The sequence below is a fragment of the Notolabrus celidotus genome, chromosome 19 (genome assembly GCF_009762535.1).
Source record: "Notolabrus celidotus isolate fNotCel1 chromosome 19, fNotCel1.pri, whole genome shotgun sequence".
Taxonomy (NCBI): Eukaryota; Metazoa; Chordata; class Actinopteri; order Labriformes; family Labridae; genus Notolabrus; species Notolabrus celidotus.
The window spans coordinates 12808828-12826905 of NC_048290.1; the positions used below are offsets into that span (position 1 = coordinate 12808828).

At 39.7% G+C, this 18078-nt stretch overlaps 1 protein-coding gene across 1 annotated transcript in view; it reads left to right on the forward strand.

Moving 5' to 3' along the window:
• The window catches only part of itga1 (integrin, alpha 1), a 62949-nt gene extending 45173 nt beyond the window's left edge, over positions 1-17776 (forward strand). The window contains exons 11-30 of the mRNA XM_034709139.1: positions 241-388; positions 1096-1241; positions 2925-3068; positions 3196-3447; positions 4878-5008; positions 5580-5755; positions 5862-6013; positions 8459-8569; positions 10231-10307; positions 10593-10719; positions 10813-10890; positions 11025-11101; positions 11188-11277; positions 12040-12142; positions 12348-12464; positions 12576-12677; positions 13714-13818; positions 14336-14431; positions 14531-14644; positions 15708-17776. Coding sequence (XP_034565030.1) covers positions 241-388; positions 1096-1241; positions 2925-3068; positions 3196-3447; positions 4878-5008; positions 5580-5755; positions 5862-6013; positions 8459-8569; positions 10231-10307; positions 10593-10719; positions 10813-10890; positions 11025-11101; positions 11188-11277; positions 12040-12142; positions 12348-12464; positions 12576-12677; positions 13714-13818; positions 14336-14431; positions 14531-14644; positions 15708-15764 — 2403 coding nt within the window. The 3' untranslated portion in view covers positions 15765-17776. The remainder of the gene's footprint in view (positions 1-240; positions 389-1095; positions 1242-2924; positions 3069-3195; positions 3448-4877; positions 5009-5579; positions 5756-5861; positions 6014-8458; positions 8570-10230; positions 10308-10592; positions 10720-10812; positions 10891-11024; positions 11102-11187; positions 11278-12039; positions 12143-12347; positions 12465-12575; positions 12678-13713; positions 13819-14335; positions 14432-14530; positions 14645-15707) is intronic.
• The last annotated feature ends 302 nt before the right edge of the window (positions 17777-18078 follow it).

Consider the following 18078-nt stretch of genomic DNA (forward strand, 5'->3'; position numbering starts at 1 on the left):
ACTTGGCATACAGGAAATAACTACAAAATAAAACAGGAAGCACTGCACACACAAGAAGTAAAGGGTAAAGAATGACAACTAGAAGAGGCAGCTAATTAACACTTATATTTAAGGATCTGAATACTTCTTCCAACATTGCTTTTAGACCACAGGGAAGATGTCAAAATTATTAGGTAAAGCTAACTTACAGAAACCATATTCTTCTAATCCCATATCTGACTGCCATGTTATCTCCTGTAGGACGGAGTGTTACTGGGAGCAGTGGGAGCATACGACTGGAATGGAACAGTGGTGATGTATACTGCAGGAAAAAAAATTCCTTTGGAGTACACACAGTTCTACGACCCAGAGAGTGAGGCCGGGTACGAAGGACTGGCTGGGTACCTTGGTGAGTTGACTCGTTATATCTTCACAAAAGCTGGGTCAGTGAGCTTATGCAATTGATGGGATCATGCTTATAATAATTTGGAAAATGGCAGAAAAGTATCTGTTTTCAACAGTTTTTTGAGCAGATTTGATGTTGCATTCAAACCTCTGTCAGAGCGTTGGTTTGCTTTGTTAAACAAGAGAGAGATAAGTTTGATGTCTTAAGAGGCTCATTGATATTTTACAGCTGCTGGATAAATATTGAGTCTCTTGCATGGAGGAGTAAGACTAGCATTTGTATTACTATGACAGCAGATGCCTTTCTCTCTCTTCTCTCTGTCACATTAATAATACATGCAGGCTCTTCTCTCTGTCCCGCTGCCTTTTATGGCCCGTAGAGCAACCACAGCATCTTAATATCAGGTTATTTAATCAACATGTCATAAGAAAGAGCACTGGTAGGTCCAGGCTTGCAAACTATAAACTCATTTGTTGGCACTTGCTCATACATAAAGGTCTGACTGCATAGATAGCATCTGTGTGCTTGATTCTAACTGTGCATGTGTTTTCCTGTAGAAGTGTTTTATAGTTTCCTTGACGCATAAAGATCTAAACAAAAAAATTCAAGCATGTCAGAGTGTGTTCTTTCTCATGGTATTGTTATGTGCACACACTGTTTGACACATTCCTGTTTATGTATGCGTTGATTCAAGTATGTCTAATCTGCAGGCTATGATGTCCAGTCAGCCTCCACCCCTGATGGAGTGCTCTATATCTCAGGTGCACCCCGGTACAACCATACAGGCCGGGTTGTGATTTACAGACTTAATAAAAACAACAACGTTGTCGTCTCACAGATACTAAAAGGAGAACAGGTGAGACAGTTTGGTTTCAGAGAGTTTCTTACTTAAATTAAGATGATATAAAGATTACACTACAGGAGTTTTTATGCTTTAAGCTAACTCAGTGTTTGATGTTGAACCTGCTGAGAATACACAATAAATCCACGTTTCCACCAAATCTACCAGGAACTTGAGGTTTCTGTTCCTTGTTGTTCAAAAGTTCTAATCATGATAAGAATGATTCTATTTGTAAATCCATGGATCACAGAATTGATACCTTTGCCTTGATTTTTGTAGAACAACCTGACACAGCTTTTTAATGATTACCAAATTTGCTTTACCTGTGCTCTAAATGGGACTACATACTAAATATTTTGTCAGTAGGGGGCACCAAAATGAACTAAAACTGAAAAACCATGATTGGACTTCCTGACCATTTAAAAAAAAAAAACATCTCAAAATTTGAAGCAATCTTAATAACTTTATTCCACTGAGACACTTTTTTAAAGCTTAGCCCAGGAGCCTCTTGTCAAAATGTTCCTACATCCCATTGTTGTCAGTGTCCTCATCGAGTTCTAACGACCAAAGGAGTCAAATCAGAGGAGTCAAAGTCATGTCTGTTTCTCAATGTTTAACAGTCAGTATATTTACGTGCTCAGTTAAGTTGAGCTATGGTTATACCTCAATTAAGTAATTGAATAACTATTTGACCTTCTCCTGGTGACCTATTACGTCACATAGCAAAACAAGGGACAAGAATCCTTGTAGCGACTACAAAGAGCCAAAAGCTGCTGAGAGGCTGAAGTTGGGCCTAGTTAAGTGTCGGACGCGCTAAAAGCAAAAATCACTAATGCACAAAAAAGTAAGTTTAACCTTTTATTAATGAAAAAGGATAACCAACTACTGATTAAGTGCACAAACAGAAAATAGTGAAAAATAAGCGTAAACTAAACGGTCAACAAAAAGTACGGAAACACAGCTCACCCCCTCTCTCTACCTGCAAACAAAAGAACACAGGTGGCCTAAATGAACTCAAAATCCCCCCCCCCCTAACACATGACCCGTAAATAATCTAATTACCTGACCCCACAATAAACCATATCGTAAACAAACAACAAAAATAACACCACAAAAGGTATACAAACAATATCCTACCCTAAACTTCAAAATAACATAAAATAAACACTTGAATCCCTTCATGGCTCCAACAATCCTGTTAACAATCAACAGAAGTGTTAACACTCATTCCTTTCCTAACCTATTAAAAGTGATCACAGCTGTTTTTAAAAACAATTATTTTCACGTCATCCAGACATCATGAGTAGTAAGACTTGTTCCCATTTTATCCCATGCACTCCGTTGAAAACCTAGGCTTACTCTTGAATTATGGGGAACCGACAGCCACTACTTACTAAGAGCATTGTAAATATTTAAGTGAGTAGAAAAACACATCCAAATGGTCAAGCTACTTACTGCTCTGTCAATGCTCTGATGGCTACAATTATTCAACAAATTAGATACAAGAACTTTACCCTCAAAAGTCCCTTATCCTTGGGTTTAGTTCCTACTGTAGAAAAGCAGCTCATCTTCCCCAAAATAAAGAGTTAGTATCTCCAAAGTTACATTTCTCGAAATCTGTCAATTGAATTCAGTTCTGATTATGAAATTCTGTGCTTGCGGGTTAATTCTCATGTGATTTCTGGTTCCATGGTGCAGATTGGTTCTTACTTTGGCAGCGTCCTGCAGACTGTTGACGTGGATGGAGACTCCTACACGGATCTTCTCTTGGTTGGTGCTCCAATGTTCATGGGCAAAGAAAGAGACGAGCAGGGACAAGTCTATGTCTACAAACTTAACCAGGTTCAGAAAACCAAACATTCAATTTTTTTTGTTTTTCTTTGAACGATAGAGCCACTTTTGTACAAAATGTCACACTTACTTTGAACTCCCTTTTTGTGTCCCTGTCTTCTCTTTACTCCGTTACCAGGATGGCCAGTTTGTGCACAAGTTCACTTTAAAGCCGGTCAATCAGTCCTGTTGTTCCGCCCGCTCAGATACCTGCTCTAATAAAAATGAACCATGTGGAGCCCGGTTTGGCACAGCGATCGCAGCAGTGACAGATTTAAACCTTGACGGGTTTAACGATGTGGCCATTGGTGCACCTTTTGAGAACGATCATCGAGGGGCCGTTTACATTTACCATGGAGATAAGACGTCACTGAAAGAGAAATATGTACAGGTAAGGAAAGTTCCCAGGCCTCTCAAACTGTTTGACTTGAACTCTTGTTAAGTAATAAGATGAAAGAAGAATTCAGGGACATTTCAACCCACTGATATGTCCACTGTGACTCTGTGGGTCTCACTAGATCTGCAGTTGGCATTTTGATTTCGTGATATGGGAAATGGAAGACTCAGTGTTAACTTGAGCATATTTGGCAAGATATTTTAGCCTCTTTTAGCTTTCCAAGTAAATGTCTTTGAAATACATTAGCTGTCTGTAATAGCCACAATGGCTAACTTTACAGTGATCTCCTTCTTAGTTACCATCTTGCTCTTTCTCTGTGTCAAAAGTCAGATCACATTGGATCAAGAGAAAATATTGAATGCTTACCAAGTGGATTGGTGTTGTGCACAGTCCATTTGGTAGTGTAGTATTACAACGGTAACTTAGGTACTCAGCTGAGATGGCTTTCCCTGATGGACACATTCAGACCTTTCAAATCTTGAATCAACATGTCTGACAGTTAGAAGCTAAAAATGTCCCCCTCAGGTGGTTTTTGTGAGAGTTGAATGCCAAAAGTTCCTCTTCCATTACATTTTATCTTCTCGTCTGTGTTCATTCAGCAATCCTGTTTAGGTTCTTGACAAATGTAAGCATCCCATTCTTGTATGACAGGGCAGAGTGTTAGTGTGAGGTGAACCTGGATGTAGAGGGTCATGGCAATACTCAATAGAACTGCTTGTAGGGGACTGTACCGCACTGTGAGACAATCATTAGAGATGCAATATGCAAGATGTGACATTAAAGTTGCTGTTTATATGTTTAAATGTGTGATTAATCTTATGACAGAAGCACATGTGCTGTTGAAATCTGGTCTAAACACGTGTTGAATCAACATTTTCAAGTAGATGTTTAAAAAACCTGTTTGTTTTTGAAGCAGTTGTCATCATCTTTTCATCTGAACAAATGGGTTCAGTGGGTAACAGCTTAAATACAGGCAGCTTATTCCTGTATTTACTTTTTGGTCAGACTTAAAATTATAATTTTAAAAGATTTATATAAATTGAGTTTATTATGGGCTGCACGGTGGTGCAGTGGGTAGCGCTTTTGCCTCACAGCTTGAAGGTTCCTGGTTTGAATCCCCGGCCAGGCAGGTGCCCCTCTGTGTGGAGTTTGCATGTTCTCCCTGTGCATGCGTGGGTTCTCTCCCGGCACTCCGGCTTCCTCCCTGCCTTCCGCCCAAAGCCAGCTGGGATAGGCTCCAGACCCCTGTGACCCCTAACATGATAAGCGGTCAAGATAATGGATGGAAGGATGGATGGTGTTTATTATGAAAGCTGCATGATCTATAGCCACATTCAGGGGCGTGTCCTAAGTGGTTCAGTTAATCAGGAATACCTTGTCTTCTTCTTTAATGTTCCCTGTTTGGTTCTGTCTCCTCTCTTCAGCATATCCCTGCAGGAGGTGATGGTGAGAAGGTGAAATTCTTCGGTCAGTCCATACATGGAGTCATGGATCTAAATGGAGATGGCATCACTGATGTGACCATTGGAGGTCTGGGAGGGGCCTCATTATTCTGGTGAGACATGAGACTCTACCATAAAAACATTCACTCATATACCTCACCCTCCACTTCTACATTATAAGCGGTGTCCATATCCTACAGACCACTTTTCATTGTGTTTCTGGGGTTTAGACAGCTGTTAAAATCCCGTTGGGCTTGTAGGCTTGAGACCAACAGCTTCCTAATGATCTCTCTGTTTAAACCTTTGGCTCTGTTCTTCCCTGTTGGACACCTGCCTGCAGGATTCCACCCACAAAGTTTTGAAACATCAGCCCACAGAGTGATATAACTTCTCCCACAGTCTCTACTGGCAGAGGCTCAGCTAAGCTGTGTGAAAACTCCAACTCCCGAGTGGCTTAAAGTTTAAATAGGCTTTGGCAGCAGGCGGCTGTTCTTCCTGAAGCGCTGGCTGTTTTTTAGAAAGCTCAACAGTTGGATAGAGAGACTAGGGGCCAAGTTTTACACTTCAGATGCGTCTGTTTCTTGTTGTTTCCTGTGAGAAGATAGATGCATGTACACAGTTAAAAACATAAACTCACATATTGCACATTTAAGAGGTTGGCTTGTTTGTTTCTTGAATCATCAGGTCCAGAGATGTTGCAGAGCTCCGTGCAAACATGACCTTTGATCCTGTTAAAATCAACCTGCAGCAGGCGCAGTTCCAGTGCAAACATGGCGGACGCGATCATGTGTGTGTGAAAACCAAGGTGTGTTTTGCCTACAGCATCAAATCTGACCAGCAGGACTCAAACTCAGCTGCAGGTGAGCCACTCCACATCCTTAACTAACCCATTGTTTCTGCCTTCATGGTATCATGGATGTTGTTTCTTTTTACTCTATATGCTTTCTTTTTTGTTTTGTCCTGCAGAGATACGCTATGATCTGACTCTGGATGCTCTGCGTGCGAAAGCTCGGGCTTCCTTTATTGACGCAGGTGATAAAAGTGATCGCAGGATCGCCAGGAGTGTCATCATCAAAGACAGGGAGAAGAAATGTGTGCAAGAAACCTTCATGATGTCGGCAAGTACTCTGTTTATGACAAACACATGGGGCTAGTTATAGTTTCTTACTTGTGAGAAACTCACCCAAAATTACATGTTTACCCCGAGTCCTCTAGTCACAGCTTTCAGATTGACTAGATGTCTTTGAAATGTGTGACTTCATTCATGAAAGTTTTATTCTTGGCTTGTTGGTGGATGTTAATGGTGTCTGGGGCCAAAAAAGAGACAGGACAAAGCTGAGAGGAGTGTTATGCAGAGCAGGAAGACATCGATTCTAACATGAAACAGACCCGTCCTGATCAAAGCACACTGAGTTCAGGCCTGTGCAGCTTGCTGCGATAAATTATGTGCAGGCGCTCGGAGAGTCTGAGAGAAAAAGAAAAAGCAACAAGAGAGGGAGAGTGGATAAGGTGTTTGGAGAAAATGACACTCAAGGACATGGAATATTTCCACAAGTGGTCAAACGAGCATGTGACAGGCTTTACATGAAAGCTAAAACCTTTAGTCTGCACAAGTATTAGAAGTGGTTTCTTCAGCAATGTAACATAAAAAAAACATGTGTACCAAGTTTCCCATTCCAACTATTCACTGCAGCAATGGATTTTTCTGATTAGCTGCCCCTGGGCGAGAGCTAGAGGAGAACTAATCAGTGAAAACAGCTGCTGTTGCTGTGTGTCGAGCATGAATACCTGCTCTGTTCTAATGTGCCACTTCGGACAGAAACTTTCCCACAGTGTCCAGGTCAGAGGTTTTGGAAGGTCAGATAGATTTGTACCAGACACACAAAATACATCTCGAAGTACCATACCTGAATTTAAGATGGACCAAATATGAACCGATCTGAACAGCAGCTGTGTGAACTGAAAGCAGATGTGACACAAATGAACCCCAGTGCTTCATTCACAGTATGTGTATGTCTGTTTTAAATAGAAATGCTCTGGAGATGCAGCATGTGCTCCTCATGTTGCACTCTGTCTCACAAGGCAAGGTACATGGTCAAAAAAGACTATTTATACTAACTGAACAAATATAAAGCATGCTGAACAACACACAACCACACAGGTGTCTTTGCTTCTCATCTCTAAGTGGCTGAATGGGATGGAAATGTATGTTGTTGACCATTGATGGTATATAGAGATGGACAACGCGTCAGTTCCTCCTGTTTTTCAAAAGTGAAGCCAAAATACTACGCTGACATGTCGGGCTTGTGACGTCAGTAGAGTCAAAGTCTGTGTAGCAGTGATCTACTCTCAGAGCCACATTTAACTTACTGACAAAATGACTAAGATCCTATGGGCTGTAGATTCTACAGCAGAACAGATACTGAAAGGCTTACTGAAAATACATACATGTGTTTTGATCAATGGAACAGTCACTACCGACACACTTCCATGCATCCTTTACACAGAGATGGACATTAAATAATGCATTCACTTGAGGGCGCTTGAAAAAAACGATCTTACACGGACCTCCACTTTTCCTCCACTGCTGTCCAACTTACACTCATTCCCATCCAATCTCCACCCAGCTGTTCAGTTGTACGTATCTACTGTTTGTTACATTTGATCTCTCAGTACCACCTCTACGCTGTTAATCCGATGCCCACAGCGCTGGAGTACAGAGCTGTCAATCACAGCGTTATAACCCTCAAAGTGTCAAATAAATTATTAAAACCACACTTCTCTGAAAAATGAACAAATGTACATAAATCATAACTAGAAGATCTAACTCTTTGACAAAAAACATGTTTGGTAAAAATGTATTTGATGTGTACTTTGATTTTAAAGTTTGACCCATCTGTTGACATGGAGGAGTTGTGGTTAGTGACCTAAGGCTGGTTTATGCTTCTGCGTCGACAACAGACCAATCCCCGGTGCTTGCGGCCCTAGCGTCATTACATTCAGCTACATGCGTAGATACAGGAACTACGTAGACCTACGGCGTAGGCAGTGCTTTAAACTGCAGCAAGTCACTGGAGGGAGCTCTACATTTTTTGGCTTCACTTTTGGGGACATGCTCTTTCCTCTCATATAGGCTATGGTCCTGGAAAAAATATATTTGAATGGGTTTCTACTATAAATGTTCTGACTTATATGTTGATGATGTCTTACTGTCTCTTAGAATTCCCGGAAAGCTAACATTTGTAGGTTTATAACCTATTATAACCTTGATCGGCCGCTTTTACTGCAAGGTGTGGTTTGTATTTAATGTTTTGGTTTAACAGCCAGTGATGAAGGCTTTGCAACAGCAATTTTTTGTAGTTACTGTCAGAAATGCCCATTATCTCCAATTCTCCTTGTTTCTATTGTTAACTCATGATAGTTTGAATAGCTTAAACAGAATGGAAACATAAGAATTATCTGTACCAACCACTCAGCAGGGGTCTGAAAAATAAAAACAAGTGATGAATAGGTGGAATACACATGTAATCACTCAGTCTCTTTTCCCTCTCTCCTTTCGATAGGCCCGGCCAGACTTCCGAGACCCCCTCATGGTGTCTTTGGAGTTTGGACTCGCCAATGAAGACCAAGGCCCCGTCCTGGATGAAAGCCTCCCCAGATCCATCAATAAGACAGTAAGAGAACTATTCCATATCCACTATTTGACTCTTTCACTCGTTGGTTTAATGCCAGAACCCAGTAAGCAGAGAGGAAGAATTTGAGGTGGGCTTTTTGATTTCTGGCTGCACACACACACACACACACACACACACACACACACACACACACACACACACACACACACACACACTTCTGTTCCAGCCCATTAGCTTCTGCAACAGCTGACTGCCATCCTTTAGTTTCCTAGAGGCTACAGTCAACACCAACCATTGGGACAGTATTCCCACACCCCCACATGCATAGTTGTTCTAACAAGAGGCTGTCCAGATAATTGTTTCAATGAGTGATGTTTTCAGATAAAGAGGTAAAATACTACTTGAGAATTAGCTCAACATGTAACACAAAGAATGCCATAAAAGCCTGAGCGTGTGAACACACACAGTACAAACAACCCTTGCCTCCTCTGACTTCTAAACAGAGGATCATAGTGATGTGTTTATGAGCCTCCACACCGACATGAGGAAGCATTGTGACGACCTCTCCTGTTTTTGTTATTGAAAGGAAGAGAAGGGACACACACTCACAAACACACACTCGCAGAGACACACACTGAGAGAGGAAGTCGTCAAACGGAAGCAGCAGTTTTTCTTCTGACATTGTGCTGCTCATGATATTCTAGTCTCTTTTCTTGGGAGAGTTTGGAGACACTGTTGATCTAAGTGGTCCAGTGGGAGAGCCCTGAGAAAGGGAACAAATGTGACTCTGACCCCCGGGGGGAGAAGGGAAAGGAAATTAAGGTCATCTGAACGCACCCTTTCGAACTGTAAGTGGTAACAAACAAACAAACAAACAGCAGCAGCATATTTAGATTCTCATCACTCTGTGTATTTCTGTACAAGGACTCCAGGCAGCAGTTCAGAAAAATCATCCAAAGTAGTCTGAATAGATATAACATCACTCTGCTTAGAATGATTACTTACATTGTTATTGTGTTGTCCTCCAAAAGTACAATATACCTGTTCCTAATACAAACTGCATTAATTAGATTTGGGGTGCACATTAAAACCCCACATAGAAAGCATCTTGATTTTATCTCATCTTACTCCACCATGAGCATTGCACCTTGAGTATTTAGCTAGTTAGAGAGAGAGAGAGAGAGAGAGAGAGAGAGAGAGAGAGAGAGAGAGAGAGAGAGAGAGAGAGAGAGAGAGAGAGAGAGGACACATAGTAGTAGCTGTAGCGACTCAGAGGAACCACAATGACACATCAGATTAAGAGATCTGTCTTTAGATAACAGAATATTATCTGACATCCTTCAAACACACTCACTAAAAACATGTTGAACACCATGTTTCACAGGATCTTCTAACCTATTGGTAATCAGACTAGTTGGTCATTAATGCTGACCTTTTAAATATATACCTACCAGACCCAGAGGTCAATTTTCAGTGAATAAGTGTGGGTAATTTATGGTAGTTTTGTATCAGTTCATGATCTTCATACTCATTAATATATTGTAAGATTGTACACATTTCAATGTGGCAGTACATGATTCTCAGATATAAGGTGATACAAGAAAAACTTTTCTTCTGCAATCATATAGACAAACCTTTTTTGGTCTGGAGGTGGATTTTCACATTGTTACATCTTGAAATTGTAAATGTGTTTCTTGTAGATTCCTTTAGTCGACTGCGGCAGTGATCAGAAGTGCATCGCTGACCTCTCTCTCAGAGCAGAGCCAAGTGTGAAAAGGTAAATGACAGTGAAGCATGTATACACTCAGAATGTATTTTGTAGATGCAAATAGAACATGTAAGGAGTTGCTGTAATTGCTTATTAAAATATATAAATGCGGGCACCTATGTATCGTTCTTAGACAGACTTTCTTCTAGCTGTTGTCTACTTAACCTTTTCTGTATGTTCGTTTCAAAAGGCAGTAGTTCAACCTTGTGAGCAGCAAATCCCTTACAATACTTGGCTGCCCCCTTGTGGGAAGAAACTGCATGTGCATCACAACACTTTTCATTTATTCTCCAGCATGACGATCAAAACCATCAAAGACAGGATCGATGTGAACATCAAGGTTAGAAACAGCAAAGACAATGCATACAACACCAAAGTGACCCTCAGCTTCACACCAAACATCAACTATGTCAAAGTGGAGGTGAGATTTTGAGAGTGTCCCTGTCTACATATTTTAGTGCATATGAATGGAATTGAGTTTTGATGATGTATGTTTTTTGTTTTGTTTTAACAGCCGGAGAAGGCATGCAACCTGAATAACACACAACTGGAGTGTGCTGTTGGATACCCCTTCTTGGGAGGCAATGTAGAGGTGAAACTCAGCATGTGGTTCTTAAATCTGTTGAGTGCAAGATCCAGGCTTGGGCTTCCTTGACAATAAATCAGTTATTTGTTTTAATGTTTACTACTCCTCAGTAAATATGTGATGTGATCCAATCTCTGCAGGAAAATTTCAAAGTGATATTTGAGATGAATCCGAAACATGTTCAAGGGGTGATTCAGATAGACGTGACGGCCACAAGGTGAGAGAATCAGCACCATGTCTTTTTTTTTATTTCATTCCACTTTGAAGCTGTTGGCCTTTTTTTATTAACAACCTTTTCCACAGTGACAGTGAAGAGCTTGATTCCACCCTGCATGACAACACAGTGCAAATCTCCGTCCCTGTGAAGTATGAACCTGGACTTGTATTCTCAGTGTGAGTAGCTGATCGTGTGTACAGTTTTTGTGCCACATTGCAACATAAATGTAGATATTATAATGACATTTAACATGTTTATATTTAGTAATTCAAGAACCTACATTGTGCAAAATGTAAAGCTCCTGTGAGGATCTTTCTGTTTGTGTCGATTTTGGCGCCCCCCTGTGGACAAAGTGATCTTGCTGATTTTGTCCTGCACATGTGTAAATTATGTTTTCTGACAAAAAAATTCTCCTTCTGCTTTCAACTAAAAGTCAAATATTTCACTCATTTAGAATATTTACTGCAGAAAAAGCAGATGAAAGGGGTTGTCAATCATCTCATCTGACACCTACGCCCTCACAGCAATTTCAGGCTTAAAAATAACAAAACAGAAATTATCAATACCTTTTCTAGCATTCTTGTTTGCTTTTGTAGGTCATAAAAAGGTATCACTTTTAATTCCAGTCCATTTCATGACCACTGAAAAACTCCTCACAGGAGCTTTAACATTAAATCAGAATTAGCATAATGTATGCTAATAGAAGCCACATAGAAAACCTCAAGACTCTATACACCAGAAATTATATATTTTGTTGTAATGAACTTGAAGTCTTCAGCCTTACTGATGCTGGCTTCAGTGAAATCACTTTCAATCACATTTCCACACACAGTGGCTGACTTTTATACATAGACCTCTGTACATATAGAGTACTACATCTGACTCTCTGCTTGATAAATACGAAATCATAGGGGATCTCTTTTTAATGCCCCTTGCAGACGGCCTGTGGATGAACACATTGTTGTTAAAGAAGGGGAACAGTACCCTTCTGAAATCACTGAAACCTGGATGATTGGCGAGGAGGTCAACATCACCTTCACGGTAATATCTACCGACAGAAATCTTTCCTTGGGATTCTTTCTTATAAATTTGATCATAGTTACTCAACACAGTTTCTTTTAAATTGTTTTTGTGTTCTGTTCTTCCGTCTTTTCTAACTTAAATGCTGTTTCTATTCCATCATCCAGCTATGGTACAGTATACTGTATAAAACTGAAGTGTCCCTCTCCATCTAACATCTCTTCAGGTGGAGAAATCCGGTGAAATGGAGACTCCACCCCTTCATCTGACAGTGTTATATCCTCATCTGTCTCCTCATCAGAACCACTTACTGTACCTGACAAATGTCAGCCCCAGCCCAAAGGTATAGTGTACACCCACATGCAAACGCACACACAAACATAGCTGTGGACAAGCATTTGTATTGAAACAGACAGACTCACCTGCTGCATACCTGCCCTTTCTCTCTCTCCAGGTGTTATGTGACGACACCAATCTCTGGATCAACCCTCTGAAGATTCCCCCCGCTGTTATAAAGCCCGAACCAAAGAAAGAGAGCCTCGGTGTTTACATTTTGGTAAGGGATAAGGGCTGCTTTATAATTCCGGACTACCAGTAAAACCGGAATTAATTTAGTGATTAAGGCTGATTCTCCAGGGATCTCTGTTTCATGAAAGAGGTTTTTAAGCTGACAGACTGTCCTGACAGAAAGCAGAATCCGATTTTTATTTATCAGTAAATAAGACTTACATGTACAGGACAACATCAATAAAGATATTAGAGTCAGTTCTTTGTCTACAGGGGGCACCAAAACTGACGCAAACCAAAAGCTGCTTACAGGAGCTCCAAAACGTACCTCAATTCAATAAAGGTTGCCCATAAACTCCTATATTGCACAACATTTTCGCAATTTGTGTATTTTTAAATGACATTTTGTTAAATGTGTACAGTTACACAGAATCTGAGGGGATTTAAACAATATTTCCACCATACTAAAGATGTTACCTACAAAGTAACATAATCCAACTACACTGAGACTTGATATGAGTCTGAAGAAGACCTTAATAATCTTAAATCATAAGAAAAAAGACTTGTCTGTGTACTCTAGATTTGTTGTGTAAAGTTACAGTTTTAAGGGGGGCCGTTTGTAAAGTTGTGCACACTGAAAATAACAGCAACAAATCTCCACCTTTAGCTCTTAAATGTCTTAAAAATGCAGCGGGAATTTTAAAAGTCAATTTTTTAAAATCACATTTAGATATTTGGGATTTTTTTCATATTTAATTTGGTTGTGATAAATATATTTAAGTTGAAATCACAAATGCTACAGATAAATATAAATGTTAAATGTTAAATAGAAAAATGTTAAATATACATTGTCATTGTTAATCTATATCAGGGTCTTAAACCCATGATCAGAGTCCCCTATCTCACTTTAGTATCCAAGTCAAAACTTCAAGTATAAAAAGATAATGATAGTTGTGTAGATTTATCATTATGAAACAGAGTAAACCCATTTCAGATTGTAAGACAGGCTTTTCTTGTTGTTGATTTTTAAGCCACCTGAATAAAAGTACATCTGTGTGCTCCTGTCTGTGTTCATTTCCCCTCAGAGCTGTGAAAGTCACCCCTGTGCATCCTTCACCTGCCTCATACCCAAGGCTACATTAGGTCAGGTCAATGTCACGTTCAGAGTGTGGAAACCTACGTTCATCAAGGTAGGTTTGACGTGACACATGCAGATTATTTTTTATCTTTCTTGCTTCCCTGTGTTGTTTGTTTTGTCATGGTCAGGAATAAATTATATTTTAAAAATCTATCCCTCTTTCCAACCCAAACTCGGTGGAGGCAGATGGTTATCTAACATGAATCTGGTTCTGCTCAAGATGTCTGCCTGTTAAAAGGACGTTTTTCCTTTCCACTGTAACTTGCTAAATACTGCAAGGTGCAATGCTCATGGTGGATTAAGATGAGATAAGATTGAGTCCATACAGTAAGAGGGGACTGGTCGTATCCTGTCTTGATGTTGGGTCTTTGTTAATAATTTAACAAGGAGTGTGTTGTAGACCTGCTCTGTTTGATAGATTGGTTGATTGATTGATTGATTGATTGATTGATTGATTGATTGATTGATTGATTGATTGATTGATTGATTGATTGATTGATTGATTGATGAAAATAATTGAGAGGCAAAAAGAAAAGGAAGCAAACATTTAAAGGTCATTTTTCTCACAGGGCGAGTTTTCCAGTCTCCACATGTTGGTGAATGCAACACTGGGAACCAAAAACACAGACCTGTATGAACTGAGCAGCAGTAACAGGAACAGAAGTGTAAGTCATAAAGTTTAACTTTTGTGTGCTTGCTTTGTCTTGTTTGTTATTAAATGTTTGTCTATGTTAAAATTCCCTATCTATGCGTGTACTTATTAGGTTAAGATCCAGGTTTCAAAGGAGACACTAGGAGGAATCCCTATATGGATCATCATCATCAGTATCCTGATTGGACTACTGATCTTAGCACTTGTAATCTTCGCTCTCTGGAAGGTAATATTTCCTGGGTCTGACTTAAAATTCAATGTGACTGTTTATAATGGCTAGAATGAAAAAATATGCCATGAGTTTTTTCTTTTCAGGAGAATTTCAACAGCTTTGTTCCATAGTTAATTCACTCGCAGATTAGCTGCAGTATTTTGGACCACTTGTAGGCAGTTCAGGGATGCTCTGTTAAGACAGGTGAATAGTTACAATAATTCAGCTGAGTTAACACAAAAGCATGATTCATCATCATCTCTAGCTCAGACCTGGACACAAAAGGTCTGAGTTTGGTTATATTCCTTTGATGGTTTAAAGAGGAACAAACAAAACATGCTGGTCAAGCTCCAGGCTCAGGGCATTTGTCTGTATTTAGTTGAAAGAAATGATCTGCCATCCATTTTTTATACAGTTCACACAATCAAGCAGAATTAAAAACTTACAGGCATTATAAGGTTTGAAATACATAGACAGCTAAATGTCATCTGCATAGAGGTGATAAAAATATCTTCAAAAGCAGATAAAGAGAAATCAGGGGGCCCGTAACAGTACCCTGGGGGACAACACAGGATAAAGGTTTTACCGATGAGACATATTTACAAACTTGAACTGAAAATGTTCTTCCAGAAAGGTATGAGGAAAGCCAGTCCAAGGCTGTCCCAGAGATACCCACCCACTGTCTGAACCTCTGAATCAACACACTGTGCACCACAGTATCAAATGCTGAATGACCCTGAAGAGAGCAGTTTCTGTTGAATACTGCTCGTAGAATCCAGATTAAAGACCATCTAAAATGGCATGTTCATCTAGAGCTGCCTTGGGTTGGTTAGAGACCACTTTATTGAAGACCTTTGAAATAAATGGTAACTTGGATATGGGCCTGTTGTTCTGGGGGAGGGAATGACCAAGACTTCACTCAAATGGCTGAGCAGCAGTGTGTTTAAAGTAGGAAGGGACCATATAATATTCAATTGCATTCTTAACTATTCCTTTACTAGTAAAATCAGTCATTTACATCTGTAGTACGCAACTGATTTGGTATTTTGATTTGTAACTGAGCTTTCTGCACCTCCAGATGGGCTTCTTCAAGAGAAAATCCAGGGACTACTCAAAGGAGGACATGATGGACTGACGTATCAAGCAGCAAGCAGCTCTGCAACCGACTGCTTCCAGAGCCAACAGGTCGCACAACAGACAGTGAGGGGAATGGACAAGACGCCAAAAGACCCATGGACAATTTGGTGCTGTGACACTCTGGAAAAGATAGTTAAAAGAATCACTGTTTCCAATAATGCCACTGGTCAAATGATGTTTGCAAATACTTTCTAAGCCTTGTTGTTTGATAAGTAATAGGCTTCATACAGCACTGAGGCTTAAATGGACTTAAATGTACATTTTCTCTTGATTGCACCAATTATGACTTTATGCAAAGTATTTGCAAACACTGTTCTAGGTCTGCTTCTGTCTTGCAGATATATAGTATAAACAGCGTCCAGCTGTTCAGGAAGAGGAGCCAAAGAGGAGGAGGAAAATCACGACTTTATTAGCATCTGTTAGCAAAGCAGCATTTATCTGTATTACATACAGCAGAACAAACAAAAACCTTCAAAGCAACAATATCTGCACTCAAGCTTTAGAGAAAAAAGTACTCAGGTTCTTCAGTCTGTCGCCCAAGCTACCTTGCATAGTTTCTACGTCATTACAGACACAATGTAGAAGACCTTTTCTCTTGTGCGATTTCAAATATGTGAACTTGATTATGTGTTGAAGCAGTCTGTCAAACAGCTTAGACTTTTTTATGTGCTTGATTAGTTTCACACAACACTGAACCTTTTAGCATTTTATACCATTATGATTTTGTTTTGGCACATCCTGACCTGACATGATTTTTTTTTGAGGCAAAGGTGTAGTGGTTTTTCTTTTTGATACCTAATGTAACCAGTCCACAAACAAACGTATCAACGCTGATGTTCAATGTTTGTAATTAACAGCATCATGGCCTCAGAGAGCTGCGCCTTCCAAATGCAAAACTATGATTGTACTGTAAATATACTTAAATGCTCAATAATGTAAAGCTTAAAATGTACATAATTGTTTTTGCTGTTTTTCATGTAATTTAAGAGATGTTATCCATGTATCTTTTTTAGTGATCACTGGTCACAGAAGATGGTTTTGCTCAGGTGCTACAGGTATCATGATTTATGACTTAATATTTGGTAGATATGAAATTATCTGGCCTTTGTCACAAGTTCAAAGCTGATGCAAATATGTAAATAATGTTATATTTTGAAGAAAAAAATGAAAGTATTCTGTAATGCAAGTATACATGAAGACGAGGGTTTGTATCCACTACTTTTGTTAATTTGAATGGAAAGAGATATTTCAAGCCTTTTGGATGACTGTGTTTTGAGTCTTTGACTATAGAATATCTTGGTTCAAACCTTTAACTTGGTAAAAGGACAGTAAAGTTTCTACCAGTGTTGAAACATCTGTGTCGCCATTCACCAGCAGTTGTCATATAGTTTCTGGGATGTATTGGTTGGTGGATTGTAGTGAAGTCAACTACAAAATGAACACAAAGAATTAGCATACAGAAGCTCAATATCATCCCTTACTAAGTCAGTCTTTCAAGTGTTCTGTTTTCATTTTGTTTCAAGAGGTTGCACAGCTACATGATATATTAAAAGAGATTATATTGTATTTCAGGGGACCATGTTCTTGTCCTTCCTCAATGTTCCCCTTCACTGTCATAAAATAGTGCTGAGGGAGAAGAAGAAGAGAACACCTCTAACTTTTTAAACCCCCTAAGCTCTCACTCTCCACTGCTGAAAAGAAGCACATGAAATAGATGTACTGAATGTGTAACTGATAGTCTTTTTAAGATTGTATGGCGACATCAGGCTTATGCACGAGGTTGGAGTCATGGGTCTTGCTTAGCTCACCAAAAAGTGGTCATCAGATATTACCCTACAATGTTAACTTGTGAGCTACAGTAGAAAGTACAAAATGAGATGTGTGACCCTCACCCCAGCCTTCTACACTGCTGTGAAGTCTTCATTGTAATGCACTGGTTTGTCAGACTGTATGCGTCCTCATCAGCACAGAAATGAACTTAAGTACAAAAATAAAAACTTTTTACTAAGATCAACTGTCATTCTCCTTTTGTTCAGAAGATAGATAGATAGATAGATAGATAGATAGATAGATAGATAGATAGATAGATAGATAGATAGATAGATACATAGATAGATGGATGGATGGATGGATGGATGGATGCGAACCGAATCAGAACCAAACTCAAGCAAACAGAACCAGAACAAAACCCAAGCAAACCGAACCAGAACCTAATCCGGAACCGAACCAGAACCGACCCGAACCAGAGCCGAACACGAACCGGACCAAGCCAGAACCGAACCAGAACCGAACTGAATCAGAACCGAAACAGA